This window comes from Serinus canaria, chromosome 4, assembly GCF_022539315.1.
Source record: "Serinus canaria isolate serCan28SL12 chromosome 4, serCan2020, whole genome shotgun sequence".
In the NCBI taxonomy this organism is placed as follows: Eukaryota; Metazoa; Chordata; class Aves; order Passeriformes; family Fringillidae; genus Serinus; species Serinus canaria.
Genome location: NC_066317.1, coordinates 469,638 through 491,840, shown reverse-complemented (window position 1 = coordinate 491,840; position 22,203 = coordinate 469,638). Strand labels below are relative to the sequence as shown.

The following is a 22,203-nucleotide window of genomic DNA, read 5'->3' as shown; positions in this document are numbered from 1 at the left end:
AATCCACAGGGAAATAAGTAGGGGATATTTCGGAGGGAAAAGCTGAGTGGATGAGTTCACCCACCCTGGCACAAGCTGTGTTTGCACAGGCTGGGGCCAGAGGTGAAAGGTCAATCTAAAGCCAGCCCTGCTCTACCTCTAAATCCCATGGTAAGTTTTACAGACTGCCCACTGAGGGATTAAAAATACATAAAAATGAAACCAGGAACTTTAATGAGATTCCTGGGAATTCCATTACCTTGGTGTCATAGAATTCTTTACAAAGTTTTGAGCTTTGATGCCAGTAATGCATTTCTTTATTTGGATTATTCACTGTGTGGAACATGGGGTTTATTTGGAGTTTATTTTAAAGCCCTCATGACACTGCTCAGGAGCTGGTAGGAAAAGCAGAGTCAGAACTCCTAGCAGGCCCAGGGTGTTTTCCCCTGTAGTGGATTGTGGAGTAATTGTGTTTGGGACCTGGATTGTCCCTCTGGGTGATGCCACTTGCTGTGATTTGTATAATTCCATATATTTTATTGCCAAAACTTCCCAGCCCAGGGGCTTGAGCTGACAGGGCAGGATACAGATTATTCTCTGGGTGGTGCCCAGATTTGGGGTTCCCTGTCAGATTTGCTAGTTGTGATCAATTATACCCATAGCCCCAGATTCCCTGCTCCATTCCCACTGCAGTAACCTCACTGTGCCCCACAGAGCATGGATATTCCCATGCAGACCTGCTGCCTTGGACACCAGCTGTGTCAGGAGCCAGCAAAGCTTCCAAGGAAGCTCAGCAGCAGCGGGACAGGGATAGGTTTATATTCCACAGACCTGGCTGTTTGTAACGCTCACCCCTGTGATGTCCCTGGGTCACTGGATGGAGTTGCCTGGAATTGAGCTGATTTCACCCCCTGAGCTTGGGCTCCAGTCCACGTTTTAAAGAGGAGAAGGCAGTGGCTAGATGTGATCGCAGCCTGTGCTGAGGCAGGCCCTGTGCCCAGGTGGGGACATCTCTCCTTGCAGAAGCTCAGCTCCTTCCAGAGCCTCAGCAGCAGCCTCTACAAATGCTTCTCTCTCAGGAAAGGGCTGAACATCTGTCTTCAGCACACCTCCAGTGGGACCCACCTGTAAAAGCTTTCCATCACTTCTGCACTTCCAACTGGCTCCCTGAAGAACTCCAAACTTCATCTCACTCCAACCTCTGATTTGCAGGTATCTCCAAGGGCTACTGCCTGGGATTTAGTATCTGTGAGGGACAATTGCCTTGGCTTTAATGCTGCTGATGGATGATGGCCTCAGGCTGGGGAGTAGGGAAGGGGTTTGGGGTGGCTGGGACATAGCTGGCAGCTGTGTGGGAGCTCTGAACTGGGAATTGCTGTCTGATCTCCTCTGCAAACGGCCCGTGCCTCCGTTCCCAGGTAATGCCAGCTGCTCCTTGGGTCATTCTGGGCCGTTGGTGGTCTCTCTCCAGGCTGAAGCATTTCCAAGTGCCTGGTCAGAGCAGCCCCTGGCCAAGGAGCCATGGTGCAGGCACAGCTCCTCCCCCTGCAGATCCCAAGGACAAGAGGTGCTGCTTGCCTTTCAGGAGCTTCTGGCCTCCTCCTGCCCTGCACTCCCAGCCCACTGGGACACACTGAGGGAACACCAAGGAGCAGCACTGGCAGCAAGCAGGAGACACCAAGGCCTCTGGGCCAGAAAAGCAACCCTGGCCTCAACAGCCACCATCGTTTTGGCCTGGCAACGCTCACCTGCAGGAAATGCCCCCTGCCACTCTCCAGAACAACTTTGGCTGCAGAGCAAGGTAACCCTCAGGACTTGTCTTGTTCACTTCTTCCTGGGGAAACAGAGGGACATCGTGTGGGCACACTGACAGCTGTCGGGTCAATTCTGGAAAGGGTAGAAAAATCAGGGTGATGGGAAGAGTTTGATGCTGTCCTGTTAAGTGCCAGCTAGTTCTGCCCTACAGCCATTGCAGGGGCTGGTGTGTAAAGCAGCATTAGCAGAAGAGAAGGAGCTGCATTTGTATTGGAGTTCTCTTACTGGCACCAGTCATTCCCATCCCATGCAGGACCTTTGTAGCAACCCCAGGCTTGGCTCAGGTGTTGGAAGCAGGGTGCTGAGAAGGCCAAAAATCTGTGTTCAGTGCACAGCTGGGCCAGTCACTTCTCAGCATTTGACTCGAGGATCCTCCTGGCTCTGGACATAAAGAAGAAATAGTTTTTACTGGCTTTTTAACACTAGGGGTTTTTCCGTAGTGTTTCCATGGGGCTCCAGTCCCACACCAGGCACAACTAGAGCCAGAGCAGCAATTCCTCCTTGGCTCCAGCGGCTGTCCCAGAGCATCTGCTCCCGGCGGCGGCACTGCAGCCCTGCTCGTTCGGCGGCATTCCGCAGGGATGCGGACGCTGTGGCTCGCAGGGCAGTGCGGTGCCCGCTGGGTTCCCGGGTCGGGGGACCTCGATGTCGCCGCGGAGGCTGTGGGGCGGCGCCGTGTCCGCCAGGGGGCGCCCCGCGGCGCTGAGGAGGCGGCGATGGGGTCCCCGTGTCCGTCCCGCTTCCAGCCGCGATGCAGCGTCTGCTCCAGGGAAATACCGTCCTCCTGGCGGGCCCGACAGCGGCACAGCCCCGGCTCCCCACAGCCACAGCCGGAGCGTGCCCTGACCCCAGCGGGACCCCAGCCCTGCGCCGGCCGCAGCCAGAGCGGCGGCTCCCGATTCGGAGCGGCTTTGCCCGCCCGCGGCGATACCGGTCGTGTTCAAAGCATCAATCCTTCCTCCTTCCTCCATCCTCCAGCCACAGCACCCACAGCCCACCCGCCGAGAAAGAAATGGCACTACCCGACTCCCACTGCAAATACCGGTAGGACCGGGACCCGAATCTTCGGGCCCCGATCCCGGTCCCAGCCCCACCTGAGCATCTCGGTCACCGCGCAGCACCGGCATCAGCTCCCGACCGGAATCTCCGCACAGCGCTCCGACCGACAGTCCCGCCGTATCCCAGGACGAGCATCCACCGCAGAAAGCAGAGCGGGCGCGGATCCGCTGGGATTTATGGGCAGGCGAGGGGCGGGGGGGAGGCGGGGCCCCGGGGGCGGGGCCTGCACAGGTGCGAGGGGCGGGGCCGGCACAGGTGTGAGGGATCCCAGTGCGGCTGCGCGGGGCGGGGCCTTAGGGGATTTAATGCGCGGGGAGACCTCGGCGGAGCCATTTGCTCCTCGGCGTGTGGTGCGTGAGGCTGCTGCCAGCCGGTATCTATACCTCTACATTTCTTCTACGTTTCTTTTCACTTTTATTTCTTTTTCTCTATGCCTCTTCTTTCTACCCTCCTTTCCTCCCCTCCCCCACCCCCTACACCCTCCCCCCCCAAACCCCCCCCTCCCTCTCCCCCCTAGCCCTCCCCCCCCTCCCCCCCAAACGGTCCCCCCTGCCCCCGCCTCCTATCCCACCTCTCTATGCCTCTACTCACTCATAGCCTACTTCTCCATTTTCTTCTTCCTTCCTCCTCAACCGGGCTCCCCTCTGCCCCCACTCCCTGCTCCCCTTCCTCCCCCCAGTCGCTCCCCACCTGCTCTCAGTTCTGCTCCTTCCTCCACCCTGCCTTCCCCCCAGCCCCGTCCCCTGCTGCCCTGCACAACCCGACCTCTCCCCCCGGCCTTCTGTCCTTGTCCCCTTCCCCTCACGTACACCTCTGCTCCCCGTTCTCGTTCTCTGCTCTCCTTCTTTTCTCGCAGCCGCGGGGCTGAGGGTGCCGGGCAATAATAAAGCCCAGAGGGCCGGAGCCCGGCGCCCCCGCCCTCGCTGGGGTCCGCACACGGGGCCGGACCCGCTCTGCGGGTTCCCCCATTCCAGTCCAACACACCGCCCGACACCGCCGGGGCTCCGGCTTTCCCAACATCACATGGTGGGTGGGGGTGTGCGGGTTACAGGGGCCCCCTCATTAGGAGGGGGTCCTGGGGGGGTGGGGGGGGTTAGGAAGGGCCCCCTCCGGAGGAGGGGGTCTCCTGGGGGGTGGGGGGGGTTAGGAAGGGCCCCCTCCGGAGGAGGGGGTCCTGGGGGGGGGGGGGGTTAGGAAGGGCCCCCTCCGGAGGAGGGGGTCCCCTGGGGGGGGGTCGGGGAGGACCCCCTCCGGAGGTGGGGGTCCGGGGGCGGGGCGGGGCGGGGAGAGGGGGATCACTTCCCCCTCCATGCCCCGCCCCCTCCCCGGACCCCCACCTCCGGACGGGGTTCGTCCCGGCCACCTCCCGGGGACCCACCTTCTCCGGACCGGGGGCCGGGCGAGAGGGGCGGGGCACGTCTCTCTGCACGGTAAACAGACTTTAAAAAAAAAATAATTGCTCGACTCACGCAGGTCTCCCTTCTGCCTGCCCCTACCCCCGCCCTCCCCCGGGCCCCGGTCCGGAGGAGGGGGTCCGGGGGAGGGGCCGGGGCATGGAGGAGGAGTGACCCCCCCCTCCAACCCGCCCCCTCCCCCGGGCCCCCTCCTCTGGAGGGGGCCCTCCCCGCCCCCCCCCCCCCAGGGACCCCCTCCTCCGGAGGGGGCCCTTCCTAACCCCCCCCCCACCCTTCCCCCCCACCCTAATCTACCCACACCCCCGGACCCCCTCCGGAGGAGGGGGCCCTCCCGGACCCCCCCAGTGTGATGTTGGGAAAGCCGGAGCCCCGGCGGTGTCGGGCGGTGTGTTGGACTGGAATGGGGGGACCGGCAGAGCGGGTCCGGCCCCGTGTGGGGACCCCAGCGAGGGCGGGGGCGCCGGGCTCCGGCCCTCTGGGCTTTATTATTGCCCGGCACCCCGAGCCCTGCGGCTACGAGAAAAGAAGGAAGGACGGGGAGACAGGAGAGATGGGGGTGGTGAGGACGGGAAGGGAGAGGGGTCGGAGTGAGGAGGGATGCGGAAGAGGAAGGGAAAAGCCGGGGGTGAGAAGAGGGACGGTGGAGAGAGGAGGAATAGAAGGGAGTAGCGGGGAAGGGACAGTACAGGCAGGAGTGGGAAGGTCGAGTTTGGGAGGAGAGGAAAGGAGCGTTTCAGGGCAAGAGGGAAGGGGGAGAGGAAAGGAGGGGTTGAGAGAGGGACAGGAGGAGAGGCCGAAGCCTCCACGCCTCACCTGCTGAGCCCACACAGGGAGCTCCCCTCCGCACTGTGCTCTGAGTGAGCAAATGGCGGACGAGGCGATTTCCGGGGAATAAATCACCTCGGCCCCGCCCCGCGCAGCCGCCCTGGGGCCCCGTGCACCTGAGCGAGGCCCGCCCTGCGCACCTGAGCAGGTTCCGAGCCCCGCCCCGGTACCGCCTGGCCCCGCCCCTTGTGCCGCCAGGTACCGCCCCTTGTGCCGCCCGGTACCGCCCCCCGCACCGACCGCCCGCCCCTGGTACCGCCCCTTGTGCCGCCCGGTACCGCCCCCTGCACCGGCCGGCCCCGCCCCTGGTGCCGCCCGGTACCGCCCCCTGCACCGGCCGGCCCCGCCCCTGGTACCGCTCCTTGTGACGTCTGTCCCGCCTCCGCTACAGCCCGGCCCCGCCCCCTATAGCACCCGGCCCCGCCCCCGGTACCGCCTCCTTTTCTGTCAGGCCCCGCCCCGTGTTCCGCCCCCGGTACCGCCCGGAGCCCACCCTCCTGTGCGGGATGGGGGCGGGGCCATCCCGGTTTACCGTGCAGAGAGACGTGCCCCGCCCCTCTCGCCCGGGCCCCGGTCCGGAGGAGGGGGGTCCCCGGGAGGTGGCCGGGACGAACCCCGTCCGGAGGAGGGGGTCCGGAGGAGGGGGCGGGGCCTGGAGGGGGAGTGACCCCCCTCCAACCCGCCCCCTCCCCCGGACCCCCCCTCTGGAGAGGGCCCGCGGCACCGCCCCTCCCACCTGGGCCGAACCGGGGCTGCTCCGGGTGCGGAGCCCGGGACTACAAGGCGGAGCCGGGAATGGCGCCGGCCATTCTGGTTCAGCTTCTGTCGTATCGGCTGGGGATCCTGACTGAGAGCCGGGGCCGGGGCTGAGGCACTCCACGGCCCGAGCCTCCCCGGGCCGGGCAGGGAGTTCCGGGGCCGAGGGGAGGCGGGGACTGTCCCATCCTGGTGCTCGGGCCGGCGGGCCCTGGCGCTCCCGGAGGTTTCCTCTGGCGGAGGTTGGGGTACAAGCGGGAGGCTCCTCGTGGTGGAGTTTCTGGGGTGTCGGGGGCATGGTGGCCATGGAGGAGAGCGGGCTCTGAGGGAGGGATGTTCTCCGGGAGCGGGTGTACCCGGCCGGGCTGGGAGGTGTTGCAGCTGAAATAAACCTGAATACAGTGATTCCCCACATCGGCTAGTGCTGCCCCGCAGAGACACAAGACCGTGCGCGGTGGGTGCCTCCATCCCAGGTCCCAAGCACTTCCCGTAAACTGGAAATGGGGCAGGGATGGGCAATACCCTTCCAGCTGCCCGCTGCTACATCACACACGGGCAAACAGAGCTGCAGTGCTGCAGTGCTGGCTCCTAACTGCCACGTGCCGTGTTTTGGGTGCTTGGAACATGCTGAGGGGATCAGGTTTGGAGCTCAGAAAGACTAAAGTTGAAAACAGAGACTGAATCCAGTGGGTTTGGGATGTGAAGGCAAAAATTTAGTCTTGTATTCACCTTTTGAGAACAGAGACTAAATATTGCATTTTTTGTGCCTTGAAACCAAGCTCTGGGGAATGCTCTTGGGTCCCAGAAGCACAGCCCAATGTTTGTGAAGCTCAGAAAAAGTAAAGGAAGTCCTGCATTTTCTTTTCTTGAAAATGCAGGTCTACTCCAGTGTTTCTGGGACCCAGAAAAATGACCAAGTGTCACTTCCCAGAGACCTGGAAACAGCAGCTCAGCTGGCTGTCCTCAGCCCCCAAAGCAGAGGCTGGGGGAGGGCCTCTGTGGGGAGGGCTGGGGATGAGGACCCTCTCTGGAGAGCTCCCGTCACCTTGGTCCCCAAACGTAGGGATGCTGGTAAGCCCCAGGCTGTTCCAAGGGTCTGAGACAGTCTCAGGAAAGAAAAGCACTTTTCAGCCCTTCTTCCATGTCCAACTGTTTATTGTGCACAACCACTACAAGACTTCTGACTTCTATTCAAACAATAACTATGACAATAAATAGTTAATAGTTATAACAAAGTTATTGGTTATATGTAATTGATGACAGTGAGTCATGTACAACTTGGCCAAAAGCCCAGATAACTGCAATTAGCTGGAGCTTTAAAGTGGCTTGTAACAAAAAGCAGCAGTTATTAAGCCAGAGCTGGAAGGAACTGGAGCAGCCTTCAACTGGAGCATCTCAGTTCTTGAGCTGGAATGAAGAACACACCACAGCCAGAGCTGGAGGTTCAGCAAGCTGGACCTGCAAGTGAAACAAGCAGAAGGAACAGACATCACTTGGGCCCTCAAATATCCTGAGCAGTAAGTCAGCTGGGTCCATCAGCAGGAGCTGTGAGCACCAGGAACAGCTCTTGTCCAGCGTCCATCAGCTGGAGCTGTAACAGGCACAGGCATCCCTGAGGGAGAGCTGAGCTTACCTGCAGCTGCAGCAGGAACGTCTCGTGGCTGGATCTGGACAGGGTGCACCCCAGATTCCCAGCCAGGGGTGGGCGTGGATGTCTCTAATCAGGAGCTCTGAGCAGCCTCTTCCATTGGAGAGTGAAGCCAGGCCAGGTGCCACTTTGTGCATGGAGGTGGCTCCCAGTCCCACCCCTGAGAGCAGAAGGGAGGCAGGGGCTCTCCTGGGGACGTGGTGCAGCAGTGTTTCCTCTGTCTCTGCAAAACGGGGGTCAGTCAGCATCCCCAGGGTGCACAGCACAGCCCCATATAACCCACAGGAGAAGCCTGTCCCCCTCCCAGGCAGGGGTAGCCCTTCCCTCCCTGCTGCCCCCCACTTTGGGCACAGGCTGTGCACCGAGGACAGGGAGGCAGAAATCTCAATGGGAGACCTCAGGGCTCAGCCCAAAAAATGCACATTTCTGCCCAGAGGAGCAGAGGAGATGGTACAGATTGCTGCAAGCCCTCTGCGCAGGGAGGGGCACTGTGGGAACCAGCCACCAAACCACACTGGGGCTGAGGGTGAGCCCTGCCCACCCAGGGCCTGGCCCAGCACCTTCCCCCGGCCACCCTCACCATGCTCCAGGGGAGCCACAGTCTGTGCTGCCCACCCAGATAAACCTCACTGAGCCAGGCACAGCACAAACCCTGATCCCACCTGGACATGCCCCAGGGCACGTCCATCACACACCGCTGAGCCAAGCCCAACAGTAAGGAGCAAATGACACAGGCCATGAAGGGCCCAGAACAACCAGAAGCCCCCAGGAGGGGGAGCAGGGCAGGATCGTCCCCAGCCTGTCTGTGACCAGAAGCCAAAGCAGCAGCAGCAGCCCTGGGTGGTTCTTGATGGTGAGGGGAGAAGCCACCCTCGGGCAGCTCTGGTGCAGCCCCTTCTCCCAGCTCCCTTTACAGCCCACAATTGTCCGGCACAGCTGAATCCCAGACCTGGTTCCTCTTCCAACTCCCCTGCAGCCAGGGCCCTGCCCAGGAGCACTGCCGGTGCAGCCCCAAACCACAACACAACAGGACAGGCCACACAGCCAGAAACCACAAGCACAACCCTTTTCTTCCCAAGGAAGAGCCAAGCACAGTGCAGAGGCAGGGCACAGCTACGACCTGCTGCAGCCTGCGGCCAGCCCCAAGGTGGCCCACAGCAGGGCCAGCACCAGACGCCACCTGCACAGCACCATAGCCTGGCACAACTTCCTTAGATCATGTGCATCGGGGCATTCCTTCCTTCCTGCCTGATCCTGCAACCTTCCCTAGGAGCACAGCAGAGCTGCTTGGATCAGAGCACTCACCTGGGCTCATCCTTCTGTGCCAGCCCCTCTTGGTGCCATGCTGGGGACATGCTCCTCACCTGGGCTCATCCTCCCATGCCAGTGTGCCCAGGGCTGCTCCTGTTGGGGCTGTGTTCCAGGTGAGCCCCTCGGCCAGTCCCCGGTGCTGTTTCCTGCAGGGAGACAGTCCCTGGTGAGGAAGAGGCTGCAGCTTTGCCTCAGGGAATACAAAGCTTTTGCCCCAGCAGGAGCTCCCAATGCAGACCACAGGTCACTGCGGCAGCAAAAGGCAGTGGTGAAAGCAGACCCTGCTCCTAAGGACTGCAGCCGACCCCTGTGGGCCCTGACCTACCCCTTCTGTCACAGTGCTGCAGGGGCCAGGGCACCCCCTGGAGCTCCCTGACGGCTGCAGCTTTCCAGGCAAACACGAGACCCTGGTGCCTCTAGAAGCTTCTCCTGGGCAGGCTGGGCCCAGGGCTGGTGTAGCCTTCCCCCTGCGGTGGCTGCAGGCCCCACCTGCCCCCTTCCAGCCTGACCCACTCTTTGGTGGCTCTGCCTCCCTCCAGTGAGCCTGGGAGCGGGGACCCAGCTGTGCCGAGCTGGGCTGCCCAGGCAGGGCCTCTGGGCAAGGCACAGCTGGCTGGAAGACAGGGACAGTCAGGAAACCTTCTCCAGACTTACCGAATTTCACAGGAATGACCCGGTGGCTGCAATTGCTCCATCCTCTGCGAGACCCCAGTCAGGGGAGGTCCATTTTGGGGAGCAGGGCCGGGCAGCCTTCTCTGCAGCTTCCCCGCAGCGGAATCTCTGCAAAGATGTTTGGAAAACACTTGTGTGGGGGCCAAGTTGCAGAGCACCTCCTGGCTCCCTTCTCTACCATGTCACACTTTCCCGCGGGACAGGCCCCAGGCCGGAGGCAGCCTGAGCTCCCGGCACAGCCCCAACACGGCTGCTCCTGCCCCGCGGCTGGGAACCGCAGTCCGGGATAGCCCAGAGGTGGGAGAGCATGTACTCACCTTGGGCCCGAGCTCCGGAACGCCTCGTCCATCCCCGCAGACATCAAAAAGTCTCCCCAAGCGCACACTGTAGCCTAGAAGGGGCGGAGGACCCCGGCCCCTTTGCCAGCAGCCAGCCCCAACCACACGGCCGGGCAGCGTCCGGCTCCCCGTTACAGCCCAGTCACCGCCGCGGGGACCGTGCCTTTGCCTCCCGAGTCGCCGCCAAACCACAGCTCCCGTCAGGGCCTCGCCGCCCTCCCAGAAAAGGCCGGGGGCGAGCACGGCGTCGGCCCCGGGCGGGGCCTGGCCCCCGGCGCTCCGCCCCCGCCCCGCCGCGCCCGCAGAGGCGCCCCCTGCGGGACTCACACGGTACTGCGGCGAGCGCCCCCCCGAGCGCACCGTGCCGGACCGAGCCGGTGCTGCGGCCCCGCGGCGGCGTTTCCCGAGCTCCAGCGGGGCCCGCTCCCTCTGGCGCTCGCTGCTCGGCTCACACGCCGGGCACAGTCGGGCCCGAGCCCCGCTGCCGCGGCTCCTTCCTGCCCGCTGCCCGCTCCCGGAACGGGACCCGTGTCACCCACAGTGGCGGCCCGGTCTGGTCCCTGGTCATTCCCGGTGAGAAGCGATCCCAGCTCTTCCCCGTTCCCGAACGGCCGCTGCTGTCAGAGGCTCGACGAGGAGAGGGGGCAGCCGAACGGCATTTCACACGAGCCCGGTTCGTGGTCCGAAGCTGAGCCGAATCGAGCCCTGCTCAGCCGAATCGAGCTCGGTCGAACGCAGCCTCCTGCTCTCGTGCCCATTAATGAGCGCGTGTGATGGACTTTTCCACCAAGGCATTTTCCCTGCTGATTTCCCTGCTTCTGTTTCCCTCTTGCCGTCCCTGTGCTGTCTCAGCCCGCTGCACTTCTTACCCCAAAACTGCCTTGGCTCCTCTTTACCCTCCAGTAAATCCCACCTTCCGTCCTCCTCTCATGTCCCTCTCTCTACTGTATCCTTAACAAACCATCCCTGCCCCGTAAGCTGTTTTCGGTTAGATTCGGCTCGGTTCGGCCCGACTCGGAGCCGCTCGTGCCTTGGGCCGAACTCGGCTCGGTTCGGCCCGACTCGGAGCCGCTCGTGCCTTCGGCCGAACTCGGCTCGGTTCGGCCCGACTCGGAGCAGCTCTCGGGGTTCGGCCGTACTCGGCTCCCCGCGGGCGGGAAAGCGGCGCCCCTCACGTTAAACTCGCCCAGCTCGGGGCTCTCCTGCTGCCGTGTGACGCGGGCGGCCCGGCCCTCGCACGGACACGGACGGCAGCTCGGAGTGGGACAGAAGCTCATTAGGCTGTGACTGCAGTCGCACTAATTAGTGGGCCAGAGAGCAGCAGGCCGGGTTCGGCCGGGCTCGGCTCGGCTGAAATCGGTGCGGTTCTGCCATTCACTCGCCTTTCCATATGAGAGGCATCACTGCTCTTCCCTGCTGCCCCGGGAATGAAACATCAGCCGGGCACAAGCCTTGGAAAGAGCCTCCGGAACAAGTGTCCCCCTGAGACAGTCACTGGGTGCTGAGAGCAAGAATTATCACACCCGGTGTGGTTCCATCTTGTGGGGACAAGAATTACCCCAGGCAAAGCCTCACCGTCAGGCCCCGGGGGTGAGGGAGCTTGACCACAGCACGTCTGGGGACACAGGGATGGACCTCCTCCCCTAAACTCCCGGAATGGGGATCCCGTAGGGACCTGCACTGCAGAAACTGCAACAGGAACCAAAGCAATCACCAAGCTAGCACTAACAAACCTAGACATACAAGCAAACAGACAAACCCAAACCAAAATAAAAAAAGGCTGGCGGAAAACCCAAATGTCCCGGCAGTCACAGACCAAACTGACAGGTCAGAGTTTCCCTCATCACAGTCCTGGGCTGTGCCAGCTTCCCCAGCTTCACAGGGAGGGCAGCGTGCCAGGGCCGTCCGCAAGGAGCCTTCTGCAGTGGGCACCAGGAAAGAGGGGCAGGCAGGGCACCTGGCATCAGGGAAACGTGGGAAGCCAGGCCCCACTGGGCAACAGTTATGAGCTAGGCAAAACCTTCCTCCTGGAGGATCAAAGGTTCTCAGGAAAAAATTGAAGATATCCAGAGCAATCTGTTCCTCCAGGGGATAAGGAGCAGTGGGCACCCACACAGGAAATGGGGAGCAAGTGGGAAGTCTGTGTGTGCCAGCTCCTGCCTCGGTCACGGGTTTGTCCTGGCAGTGGCAGTGTCACAGACAGAAGTACAAACAGGGCTGACAAAGCCCTGCTGTCCACAGCAGCTGCCCACGGCACACTGCCACAGCTGAGGGTGGAAGCTCAGAGCCCAAGGGAAAACGTCTCCTTTACCTGTGTGAAGGACTTAGTGCCCTGCACATCTCCAGGAAGCCACTGACCTGCTGCCTGAGCACCTGTGGCTCTGTCGGACAGCTTCCCAGCCAGCGCAGCAGAAAGGAACTTGATGTGGCCGTGCCAGGGTTGTATGTGCATCTCCACAGCCTGGAAAGAAATCAGAAACACGAGAGAACATATCACAATTCCAGCCCTTCAAAAGAAAAGGAAACCCAGTCATGTGATTGAGGGACAGCCACTTAGTCCTGGAGGGTGCAAGTGCTTCAATTCCAGCTGTGCACATTTAGTATTCCATATAGTTGAGACCTGGGTGTTTCTCTCTGGCTCAGCCCCAAAGTCCAGCTGGAAGCAGGGCCACATCGCTGCCATGGGTAAGGAGGCCTGTGTCTGAGCATCAGCTGGAGCACCAGCCTCCTCACTGCTCACTGCAGGGCACTACAAAGCAGAAATCCACCCCTCAATGACAGCTGCAGCTGTGCACCAGTTTGGGCTGATGGATATGGTGCTGGGGGATATGATGAACTTGTTGGCAAGAAGTTGCCGTTGATGGTAAAAAAAACCTCGATATGAAACTGGACAGAGTTACCTGAAAACAGGGTGATTTTACGATCTTGCCAAGGTGGTGTGTTGCACCCAGTCTCAGGAAATCTTTCTTTCTCTGACCATTCTCTGAGACAGGCAGTCCCTAAAATCTCTAGCAGCCAGAAGGCGCAGGCTGGGAAGGAGCTGCCAGTGGCCGTGTGCGATATCTGTTCCCCCTCTCCCAGGGTGCCGGAGAGGCTGAGAAGCATCTTCTGGCCGGGCGTGCCGTAAGCTGTCAGCCAGGTCTGCATCAGCTCGCCAAGCTCTGACAACACAAAGATGCTTGTGACCGAGAGCTCCCTGACTGACACGAGTCTGAGCTTTATTTTAGTCCCCGGAGCACGGCAGGACCGTTCCGCTGGCCACGCCGCACGCCGCGGCCGGGGAGTCGCTGTCCCGAGCGGTCCCTGTACCGCGCAGCCCCGCTTCGCCGCCCAAGGACACGTGTCCGCTCCCGGCTCACTCCCTTCCTTCGCCGCTGGCTCCCCTCCTTCGCTCTCGGCTCCCTACCTTCGCTGCCTGCTCTCTTCCTTCGCTCCCGCTCTTCGCTCCCTCTCCTTCGCTCCGGGCGCCCTTCCTTTGCTGCCGGCTCCCTTCTTTCGCTGCCGGCTCCCGTTCTTCGCTGCCGGCTCCCTTCTTTCGCTGCCGGCTCCCTTCTTTCGCCGCCGGCTCCCGTTCTTCGCTGCCGGCTCCCTTCCTTCGCTGCCGGCTCGCTGTCGAGCACCTGCTCCCGCTGGGAGGGGCCCGTCCGGCTGCGGCGCGCCCTCCGGCCCGAGGTGCCGCCGCTCCGAGACACCACGGCTCGGGGGAGTTTTGCTGCTATTCAAACCGGTGCTCTCGCCGCTTCATCTCGGTGATGCTAAGTTTCGGTGATTAGGCCAGGTTGCCACGTACGAGACGGCAACAACTTCCCCAGCTCCAAACTCTCGGCAAGCTCTGCAGGGTCAGGAGTATTGGCTTTGTTGCCCCGTTCAACAGCCCGGCAAAGCCACAGACCCCGTTTCTGCTCTCCTCTGCAGCGTCTGCCGAGGTAGACCCCGAGGGAAACTGGCCTGAGGATTAAATGTCCGTGCCGGTACACAAAGAATCGGTCTCAGCACCAGGACCCCCGTGCAGCCAAGGGAGGGAAGGCAGCACTGCTGGCTAAACCTCCCCGGTGACTGAGCAGAGATTTGAGATAGCCAAAGCTGTCAGGCAGCAACAAAAGTCTGACTGTGTGTGCTAGAAATCTTTCAGTGCTAAATGCACACTGAACCAGCCCACTTGTCACGTTCTTCTAGAGAAGCATCAGCATTAGTGTCAAAGCTTGTTAATGCGATACAGACATTATCCAGTGAATATATATATATTCCAGCTCAGTTTGGGTGTGTTGCTGTACTGAATAACGTGGGAGGGAACGGTGGCTGTCACTTCTCCTAATGCTGCTGTTAAACACCATCACTGCAGGGCCTGGGCTGGCCTACCTTGCTAGGGGGTCTGTGGGGGGAGCGACAGAATGTTTAAAGCAATGAAATACTGGCATTACAATATTATTTCCAAGTATCTATTTCTGACACGTTTGTTGGGGTAATTACTCTGGGTAGTATTTTTTACTTCAGGCAGTAAGTTAGGTGTATCAGCTTCATCCTGAGCAGGTGTCAGCACGTTCCCAGAAGGAGTGTTAGCTGCTGTCCAACCTGCCACAGAGACCAGCAGGAGCGGTGCTGGTGCACATCTGAAATGAAGCACAGTTTTACTCAGACTGCTTTGTGAAATTGTGTTGAGATGTTTCTGCACACCTTGTGGCATGCTGAATTTAGAGATGAGCTGATAAAGGCAGGAACACTGTTCTGTCATCACTGTCTGAGTTTTGGAAGATTTCAAACCCCTGCATATTAAGTCCTAAAATTTGGGCCATTACTTATGACACGGATGACACCACATCAATTTCTTTAAGGAAGCCCATGATGCACAGATGCTGCAGACCCACTTCAGACACTGATGAAGTATCCAAGTCCCCTTCTTCCCTCAGGAGTTTGGCATCACTGCGTTTATTCAAAGCGCTGTACCCTCACATCAGGATTTATTTGGATATTCCACAAATATATGTATATATGCACATAAGCAGCTTTTATGTTAGCTACAAATATCCTCCAATGAAACTCTCCATCGTGAATCACATTTCCTTAAGGAAGCTGGCTTTGCTAAGATAATAAAGCTAAATTCAGATAGCCTGGGGCAAACCCTTTGGCCGATACGTGTTTTTATTTCTGTAGTCTAAACGAGAATCTTTTCAGGGTAATCTAAAATATCCCTGGACCCAACTTCCTTAGAAGAGAAATTGCTCTTGGTACCATAATGACCTTAGGAAACAAAGCTTTATTTAAACTTAAAAGCATCAGCCACAATTAAAGCACTGCTTCATTTTGCATTAGGATCTGTTTAAACCACTGCCAGTCAAACATAACAGGGGCCACTGACCTTAAGTTTCTAACAAGCAATTAACTCTAGCATGCCTCCTAAAAATTTAGCCCTTTAGTAAATTAGAAAAAAACCCCACCAAACAAACAAAAAAAAGCAAAAAACAAAAAAACCCCAGCCACCCAACCAACCAAAAAAAAACCAAAAACCCCAAACAAAAACCAACAAAAAACCGAAACCTCCAAACAAATAATCAAACAAAAAATCTAACAAACAATCAAACAAAAAAAAAAACCCACCCTCCAATAGGTGAGTCTGAGCAGGTTTGTTCTAGAGCATCATCTTTCATTATTATGAATTCTACTTAACTAATTACAATCATCTTCTACCCAACTCTTATCCCCCAAACCCAAAAACTTTGTTGTGTTTTTTAAAGCAAGTATCTCTACCTCCATGCATTAATTTTTTTGGTCAAAAAATCCCAAAACTGAGGGAGGGGTTCCAGCTTAACAGCACCAAAACCTGATGTTTAGAACAACAGCTGTTGTTGCAGTACCTGGCAGAAATGCGCCCCAATATTTACTGTCTGGCGCTTCCTTCCACTTGTTCTCCCTCGGGGCAGTCTCACACTTCTGAGCTCCACGTGGCCCCAGCGCTGACAAGCTCTAAGGAGGCACCTGAAGGCAAGCTCTAAAGAAACACAAGACTTACATTACCCCAGTTTACTGTCATTTGCCTTGAAGAGCGCTTAAATGTTTCAGTAAGTGTAAAATTGCAACACTCTAACTGCTGTCTCATTAGGCATCAGAATAAACAGCTGCTTATTTTAATGGCTTTCTTCAGGCAGTTGCTAACAGCCCTTTTGCCACATGCTGTGGTCTGCACTTAAATATTATCAGAGGCTGGTTCTGCCAAATGGAGTCTGTGGCTGCCGGCAAGGTAAAAGAATCTTTGAAAGCACTAACAGCCCTACAGCAGCTGTATGGCATTAAAGAAATGTGACATAACTTTGGAGCCACTGAAATGGTAAAGCTGCCTCCAATCCCAATTTTCTAGCTGAGTTTTGCCAGCAAACTCCCCAGACCTTGGATTCTTCTCCAATAAATCCACTGATATCTGACATTTTGCTTCTGCTTATGTGTTTGCTTCATGCTAGGAAGTGCCAGTCACATTTCACCAGTCCCGGAGACCCAGCTGGACATTTAAAGACAAGTTTCCAGATTTTCCCAATATCCATTTCTGGAGCAAAAAGAGATGCCAAACCGTACAGAGAGATTGTGAAACTGATGGCAGAAGTCATAACAAACTGGCAAGCAAATGGCAATGCATTTCTCTATCTAACATAAATCCAAGACTGTGGAGATGAAGTGAAACTGCCCACAACTCTGTCCTTGCTCACAGAGCTGCTCCCCAGGACCCAGCTGATGATAAGGGCAGGTTTTTGTTTCTCTCATGTGGACCTGTCCTCTCACGGCTGAAGAATCTGCATGGTCACTTCCACTTCAGCTTGGGTGTTTATGCTCACAAAAATTCTCTAGAAATAGCAATAGTTTTCAGAGCTTCTTCATTGCCTTTTTTATTGCAAGATTGAGTGTCTGTTTCTGATTTTATGCCTCACTGTTATTTGAGTTGCTATTACACTGATTGTTTTCTCTAGCAGTTAAGGATGTAGGCTGTAAAGGAGCCCTTTGCAATAATGTGTTCCAGAAAACCCCTAAATCTACCATGCTACCACAAAAGGGAAATACCTGTTACTGTGGTGGGAGAGCATGAGAGTTGTGGGGTTTCGTTGTTGTTTTGTTTTGTTATGGGGTTTTTGTTTGGGTTTTTGATGTTTTGTTTGTTTTGTTTTTGTTAGTGGGCTTTTCTGTTTGGTTTTTTGTTTGTTTTTGGGTTTGGGGGGGTTTGTTTGTTTTTGTTTAGTTATTTTAAAAAATCTATTACAGCTGCAATAAGAAGTCATGAAGTCTTCCAGACTTTCCCACTTTCTCCCCACCCCTTGGCATGATTTTATATCTCTGGGATTAGGAGACAGTTGTCTCCCATTTGCTGGTGACCTTATGACCTACAAAATACCAGACCAGGTGCAGGGCAGAGGAGTACTTGCTTTCTTGTCTCCCCATTGCCAAATCTGGTCAGGATTTCCTGAAGGCACTCAGCACACCTACATAAACCCACACCCTGTGTACAACCTTTCCACCCAGCCACGGCCCCACTGCTAAGAGAAACTCGAGTCCTTGATGCCTGAATTTTCCTGTCCCAGCTTTAGTGCGCGGGCAGCACAGGCTCTCAGCGGCTGGCTGTATCCTGGGAGAGGAGGCAGCCTTGCAGGCTGGCACCAGGTGGTGTCACCTCCCTAGCAGAAACATTCTGGGAATGGAACACGAGGCACTGCACTGAATGGGACAAACAGCTGTCTGCCAAGTTCCACAATACTCCTAGATCCAGGCTCCAGTTTCTCTCCCAGGAGAGCTGCTGCCACGAATATGTGCCTACCTTTGACCAGAGAAGCCAGTTACAGAGCTCATGCCTATCACAGCAGATAAGGAAAGGGATCAGCACTGCTGTGACTCCTAAATCACCAATCAAACCTAAGCACTTACCTAGAAACACGGGCAGAAGCTTGTATAATCATCTTCTCAATTAAAGATTGCTTAGGGAACTTCCATCATGTTCCCAGCTCCGCCTAGGCCGCAGAGTTTTCCTGGTTCTGGTGGTTTTCCAGCAGAGCTGGGGTACTCAGGGTTACACAGATGTTACTCGGGTTACTCTGATGTGTCCCCAGAGTGCTGCTGGCAGGTCTTGTAAGCTCCTCTTGAACATAAAGAGCAGCAAGGCACCAGCCATGAGTCTTACTTCAGACTCCTTGTAAGGAGCCCTTACAAGGGCAGGCCTGCCTGCAGGCACACAGCTGGGAAGCTCCTCACAGCATTCCAGAAAATATTCCCAGCAGAAGCCGGGAAAGACTTGCTGGGACAAGTACCCGTTTGGGCCAGAAAACTGCTGTCACAGGATGACACATTCATGGCCACACTGGTGCAGGGCTTAATCCACACCCTCCTGCTACAGCGTGTGCCTTGCTCCCCGGGGCAGCCTTTCAATTAAATCATGGCATCCTTCCAGATGCTTTTTATTAAAAGCCATCTCCACTGAGTTCCCTACAGACCAGGTCTCTAAAACTATTACCTTCCCTTGTACCAAGGGCTCCTGTATTTAACTCTGCACAAGATTTAATAAAACAAAATAAGCCTCTTGAAAAATCAGTGGCTGGTCTGGCTTCCACCTTGACAAAAATCCTTCTATACAGGGAATAGATTAAAAGTAACCACTGGCTAGAAATTGGCTGAATTCTATAGACAACAGGTGGGAAAACAGATTAACACACTGCCTTTTTTCTGGGGCAACTTGTTGGTTGTAGTACAACAGAGATGGCCTTTCCACGACTTGAGTGTGATTTGGCTTTCTCCCTACATGCATTCCCTATTGGGGCAATAGCTTTGGCTACCAGTATTGTCAATTAACTTCAGCTTGCAGAATTCAAGATAACAATGCTCATGAAAGAGCCATGAAAGGCAGTATGCACTGAGCCGCACAAAACCAAGAGGTCTACAGCAAGTCTCAGACTATTTAAAAAACCTTCCACTCCTGCTGCAATATCAAAGAAGAAGTTACCTGGATTATCAGGGTGCCAGGATGCAGCTCCCAGTTTCACTCCTGAACATACTTAGTGTAACAGCACGTACAACTGTGTAAACATCAGCAGAATGCACTCATGGAATGAACCAGAGCAAAAGTCAAGTGCTGTAGAAAGATTACAGATGCAGAATCATGCTAGCTAGCCTGCTTCGGGGTAAAAAGGAGTTTCCTTAACAATCAGCTATTCTCCAAGCAAATAATTTCTCCAGTATTCTCCAAGCAAATAATTCCCAAATCTTCCCCCCACCACTTAAACACTTGACTGCTGACAGTCTCTCACAGCGAATCACTCCAGCTTTTGTGTTCTGCTTAGTGAATACACCAGATTTCAAGAAATTTTGGCCTGTGAGGTAAAATGAATCCAAATTCCCCCTTTCCCACACCAGGAATACATGGCAAAAACAAAGCTTGATGCCATTACTGGGTGCCTGTCCGCAAGTTGTATAAGTGAGCCCTTTAATAAGATGCAGAGCTTCCTGCTACTGTTCAGCATAGTGTGTTCCATTCTCACAAGATGAGGGGAATCTAGTGAATTTATCACAGAAAAAAAAAGGGGAATTGTTCTGCTTAGTAAATACTTTTTCTCTCTGTATTCCAACATCTGGATTGTATTATCACTGAAGCCAAAGCACTTCACAGATTCGGCCTAGAAAAACATAAGGGAGCTACCAGATGGATGTGTTCTGCAATCCTCTGCTATGATGTCAGCTTCAGAATTTGTGCAAATCATGTCTTCTTAATGTCACAGACAACCTTTACGTAGATAATATCCATCATTTTCCACAGATTTTCTTTCCCTAAGTCATCTGCTGTTTATAGCTCATGCTAAGGGAAATACAGCCTATCAATAAACAGAACAACCCACCAGCTATTGCTCTGATTCTCACCACGTTTCTCAATCACATGACTCATCAACCTCATGCGTACAGCTTTAAATGAAATAAGGGACTAAGTGAAAAAAATTGATTGTACTGAACAAAACAGCAAACTAAAAAGCTTTCAATATGTAAGCAGCAATAGGATAGCTAGGTCCTCTGCAGTGATAACAGACTCATGTTGGATATACCAGTCACCAAAGTGCGATGACAATTTTCAGAGCAATCAAAACCTCCCTGGAGCTGCACCTAAGCGTGCAGCACACTGGTGGATACAGTGGTACCTGTATCCTTGGTGCCCAGGACACGCTGGTTCTCAGGTTTTACTGAAGCCCTCTGCTGTCAGCCCTTGCAGGGAGGGTGCAGGTCAGCACTCAAAGGAGCAGCTGGGATATCCTGTACCCCATCTGCAGGCACGGCTGTGCCCCAGGCACGGGCACAGCCACACGCTGCCAGAGAGCAGGCCCAGGGCACAGCAGCCTCAGGAAGGCACCTGAGGCACCCGAACTGCGCCAGGCCATTCTGCAGCAGTAAGACAAACCCTGAGATACAGTATAACGGCAGGACACAGACTAACAACACTGAACCAACTGCACAGCACCTACAGAAGAAGGCCAATGCCAAGGTAGGACTGCTGGGCCAATGGGCAGAGGGTGGTTAGGGCAACCAGGGGCACCTGGTGCCCTCAGTGCTCTGACAGCTTCATGTCAGTGTTCCAGTGCCAATTCTTATTTTACTCATGAATAGGAATGGAAATACAGAGATGTGAACTTGAATCAAACCACCTGACCCAGATGAACACTTCCTGTACCCTAACAGTGTGCTGCAGAGCTCTGATGTGCCACTCTCTATGTTTCCTGTGGGAAGCCAGCCCCAAAGTACAGCAGATATACTGCCCTAGCCCTATAATTTAGACATGCTTCAGGAAAGAAACAGCAGGGCTACTAACTGAGCTGCAGTCCAGAAGAATGGAGTAATATTTGCCTCTGTGGAGTTTGTGATGTTAATACCTGTCAAGTTTTCACTGTGTGGAAGTAGCCCTTGATTTTTCAGTAAAAAGAGATGAAAATGTCTTTATGTATCTTTAGATCATCATTAAGTTGCTACATTTAGCAAGAGATTTTCCCAAAGCACCTCAGAGGATTGGGAGATGCAGCTTCTCTTGGTTTAATTGAGTAGTCAAATCCCCAGCCACCTCTGAAAATTGTGTCTTTAAAGCTCCGATCATACATAGGTGACTCAGCTAAAGAAATGGTAACACTTTCTGAACTTAGGAAAAGAAATTACTCTATTCAAACCTCACTGGCAATCCCCTGGGATGAGAAAGGAAGCACAGCCTTGTCTAAGTATGAAAAGAGAAAATGTCTGTGTAAAGAATACCAAAAAGCTACAAGTGGCAGAGCACAGCAATCATAAATTTCTCTTTAAAATCCACAAGTGTAATCCATTTCCATACAGCTCAGACTTCATTCATGAACCTCCTCTTCAGATTCTGTCTCTAAAACAGAGGAAAACCATTTATGGAGCTTCTCTTTTATATTCTTGCTTTAGACATGCAGTGGGTGTTCTCGCTTTTTCACCAGGGAAAGGAAGGTTTGCCTAATATCCCAAATAGGAAAGTGATAATAACATCAATTAGATAAAACAGACAAATAAAACAGACACATGGTGCTCTGTTCCAAGATTTACAGAATGAAAAAGAATGAAAAGAATGTGTCCTTTCCGCTTCTGTCTTAAAGCAAAATGAAAGTGACAGGGGTGGGATTCCTCTGTGAATGAGACCAGGCACCAGAAAGAGAAATAAATGGAGGCTGGAACCATCTGACTTTTTGGACCCTGAGATCTCTCCCCTCAGAAGCAGCCAGCACAGCAGGGATAGGTATCCATTTGCTCCTGCATTTATCTGACTAGAACATGCCATGACCTCAAGCTAATCACATTCTCAGTAGGAGGGAACACAAATATCTCCTTGAGCATGGGAACACCTTCCAGGCGGCTCCAGGAACTGCCCACAAGGCCATCCAAGAGTGAGTGGGGTTTGGTACCACACTGGCTGGGGACACCTCCCTTTTAGGCTCAGGCAGCAGCCATAACCAGGCTTCACCTTTTGCTGGGGAAAGTAATCTCTCTTATACACAAGCTGCGCACACTCAGGTAGTTCTGTTCCTTGCTGGAACTTAGTGTGCACAGACTTCCTCTAGGCCTTGCTGACATGCAGGCCCTGGAGAGAAGCTAAGAGCTATCTGAAGTTTAAGTGCCCAGCGTGCCAGTGCTGTGCTCTCAGGTCTCACTGGCTCTCCAGAAGCTCCTTCAGATCTGTTCTTACACAGGGGAAGTTTTCTGTGACTCACATCATGTTCTTTCATTTCCTTTTTTCAAAAGGAAATCCTTACTGTCAGTATTTAAGCAGCATGATAGTACCCTGCTCCACTCAGGAGGGCTGACAACTTTACAACAAAGCCTTTATTAATTGGAAGTCACAGATTAATGGAAGGAAAATTTTGTGCAGGAAGGTTTC

At 55.2% G+C, this 22,203-nt stretch overlaps 1 protein-coding gene and 1 long non-coding RNA gene across 2 annotated transcripts; both read right to left on the bottom strand.

Moving 5' to 3' along the window:
* Positions 1-1,003: 1,003 nt before the first annotated feature.
* LOC115485353 (uncharacterized) lies at positions 1,004-3,333 on the bottom strand. The gene is made up of 3 exons (XR_003946108.2): positions 2,889-3,333; positions 1,728-1,813; positions 1,004-1,225 (listed from the first exon to the last, which is right to left on the bottom strand). It is a non-coding gene; the product is annotated as an uncharacterized LOC115485353 (long non-coding RNA).
* Positions 3,334-5,758: 2,425 nt separating this feature from the next.
* LOC127059520 (uncharacterized) lies at positions 5,759-19,731 on the bottom strand. Its single transcript, XM_050973642.1, has 8 exons — positions 19,698-19,731; positions 13,225-13,530; positions 12,719-12,979; positions 12,177-12,279; positions 9,463-9,588; positions 8,803-8,954; positions 7,483-7,720; positions 5,759-7,307 (listed from the first exon to the last, which is right to left on the bottom strand). Exons 1-6 carry the CDS (start codon positions 19,729-19,731, stop codon positions 8,858-8,860), a joined length of 927 nt encoding a protein of 308 aa, XP_050829599.1. The 3' UTR covers positions 5,759-7,307; positions 7,483-7,720; positions 8,803-8,857.
* Between the last annotated feature and the right edge of the window lie 2,472 nt (positions 19,732-22,203).

What these genes read in the sequence shown, in the direction of transcription:
- LOC127059520 (XM_050973642.1), bottom strand. Translation starts at nt 19,731, where the DNA reads ATGAGGTTGATGAGTCATGTGATTGAGAAACGTG. An exon ending in GAAGAGAGCAGGCAGCGAAG is followed by an intron (nt 12,980 to 13,224) that starts GTAGGGAGCCGA and finishes TTGTGTTGTCAG; the next exon opens with AGCTTGGCGAGCTGATGCAG. An exon ending in TAAAATCACCCTGTTTTCAG is followed by an intron (nt 12,280 to 12,718) that starts GTAACTCTGTCC and finishes ATTTCTTTCCAG; the next exon opens with GCTGTGGAGATGCACATACA.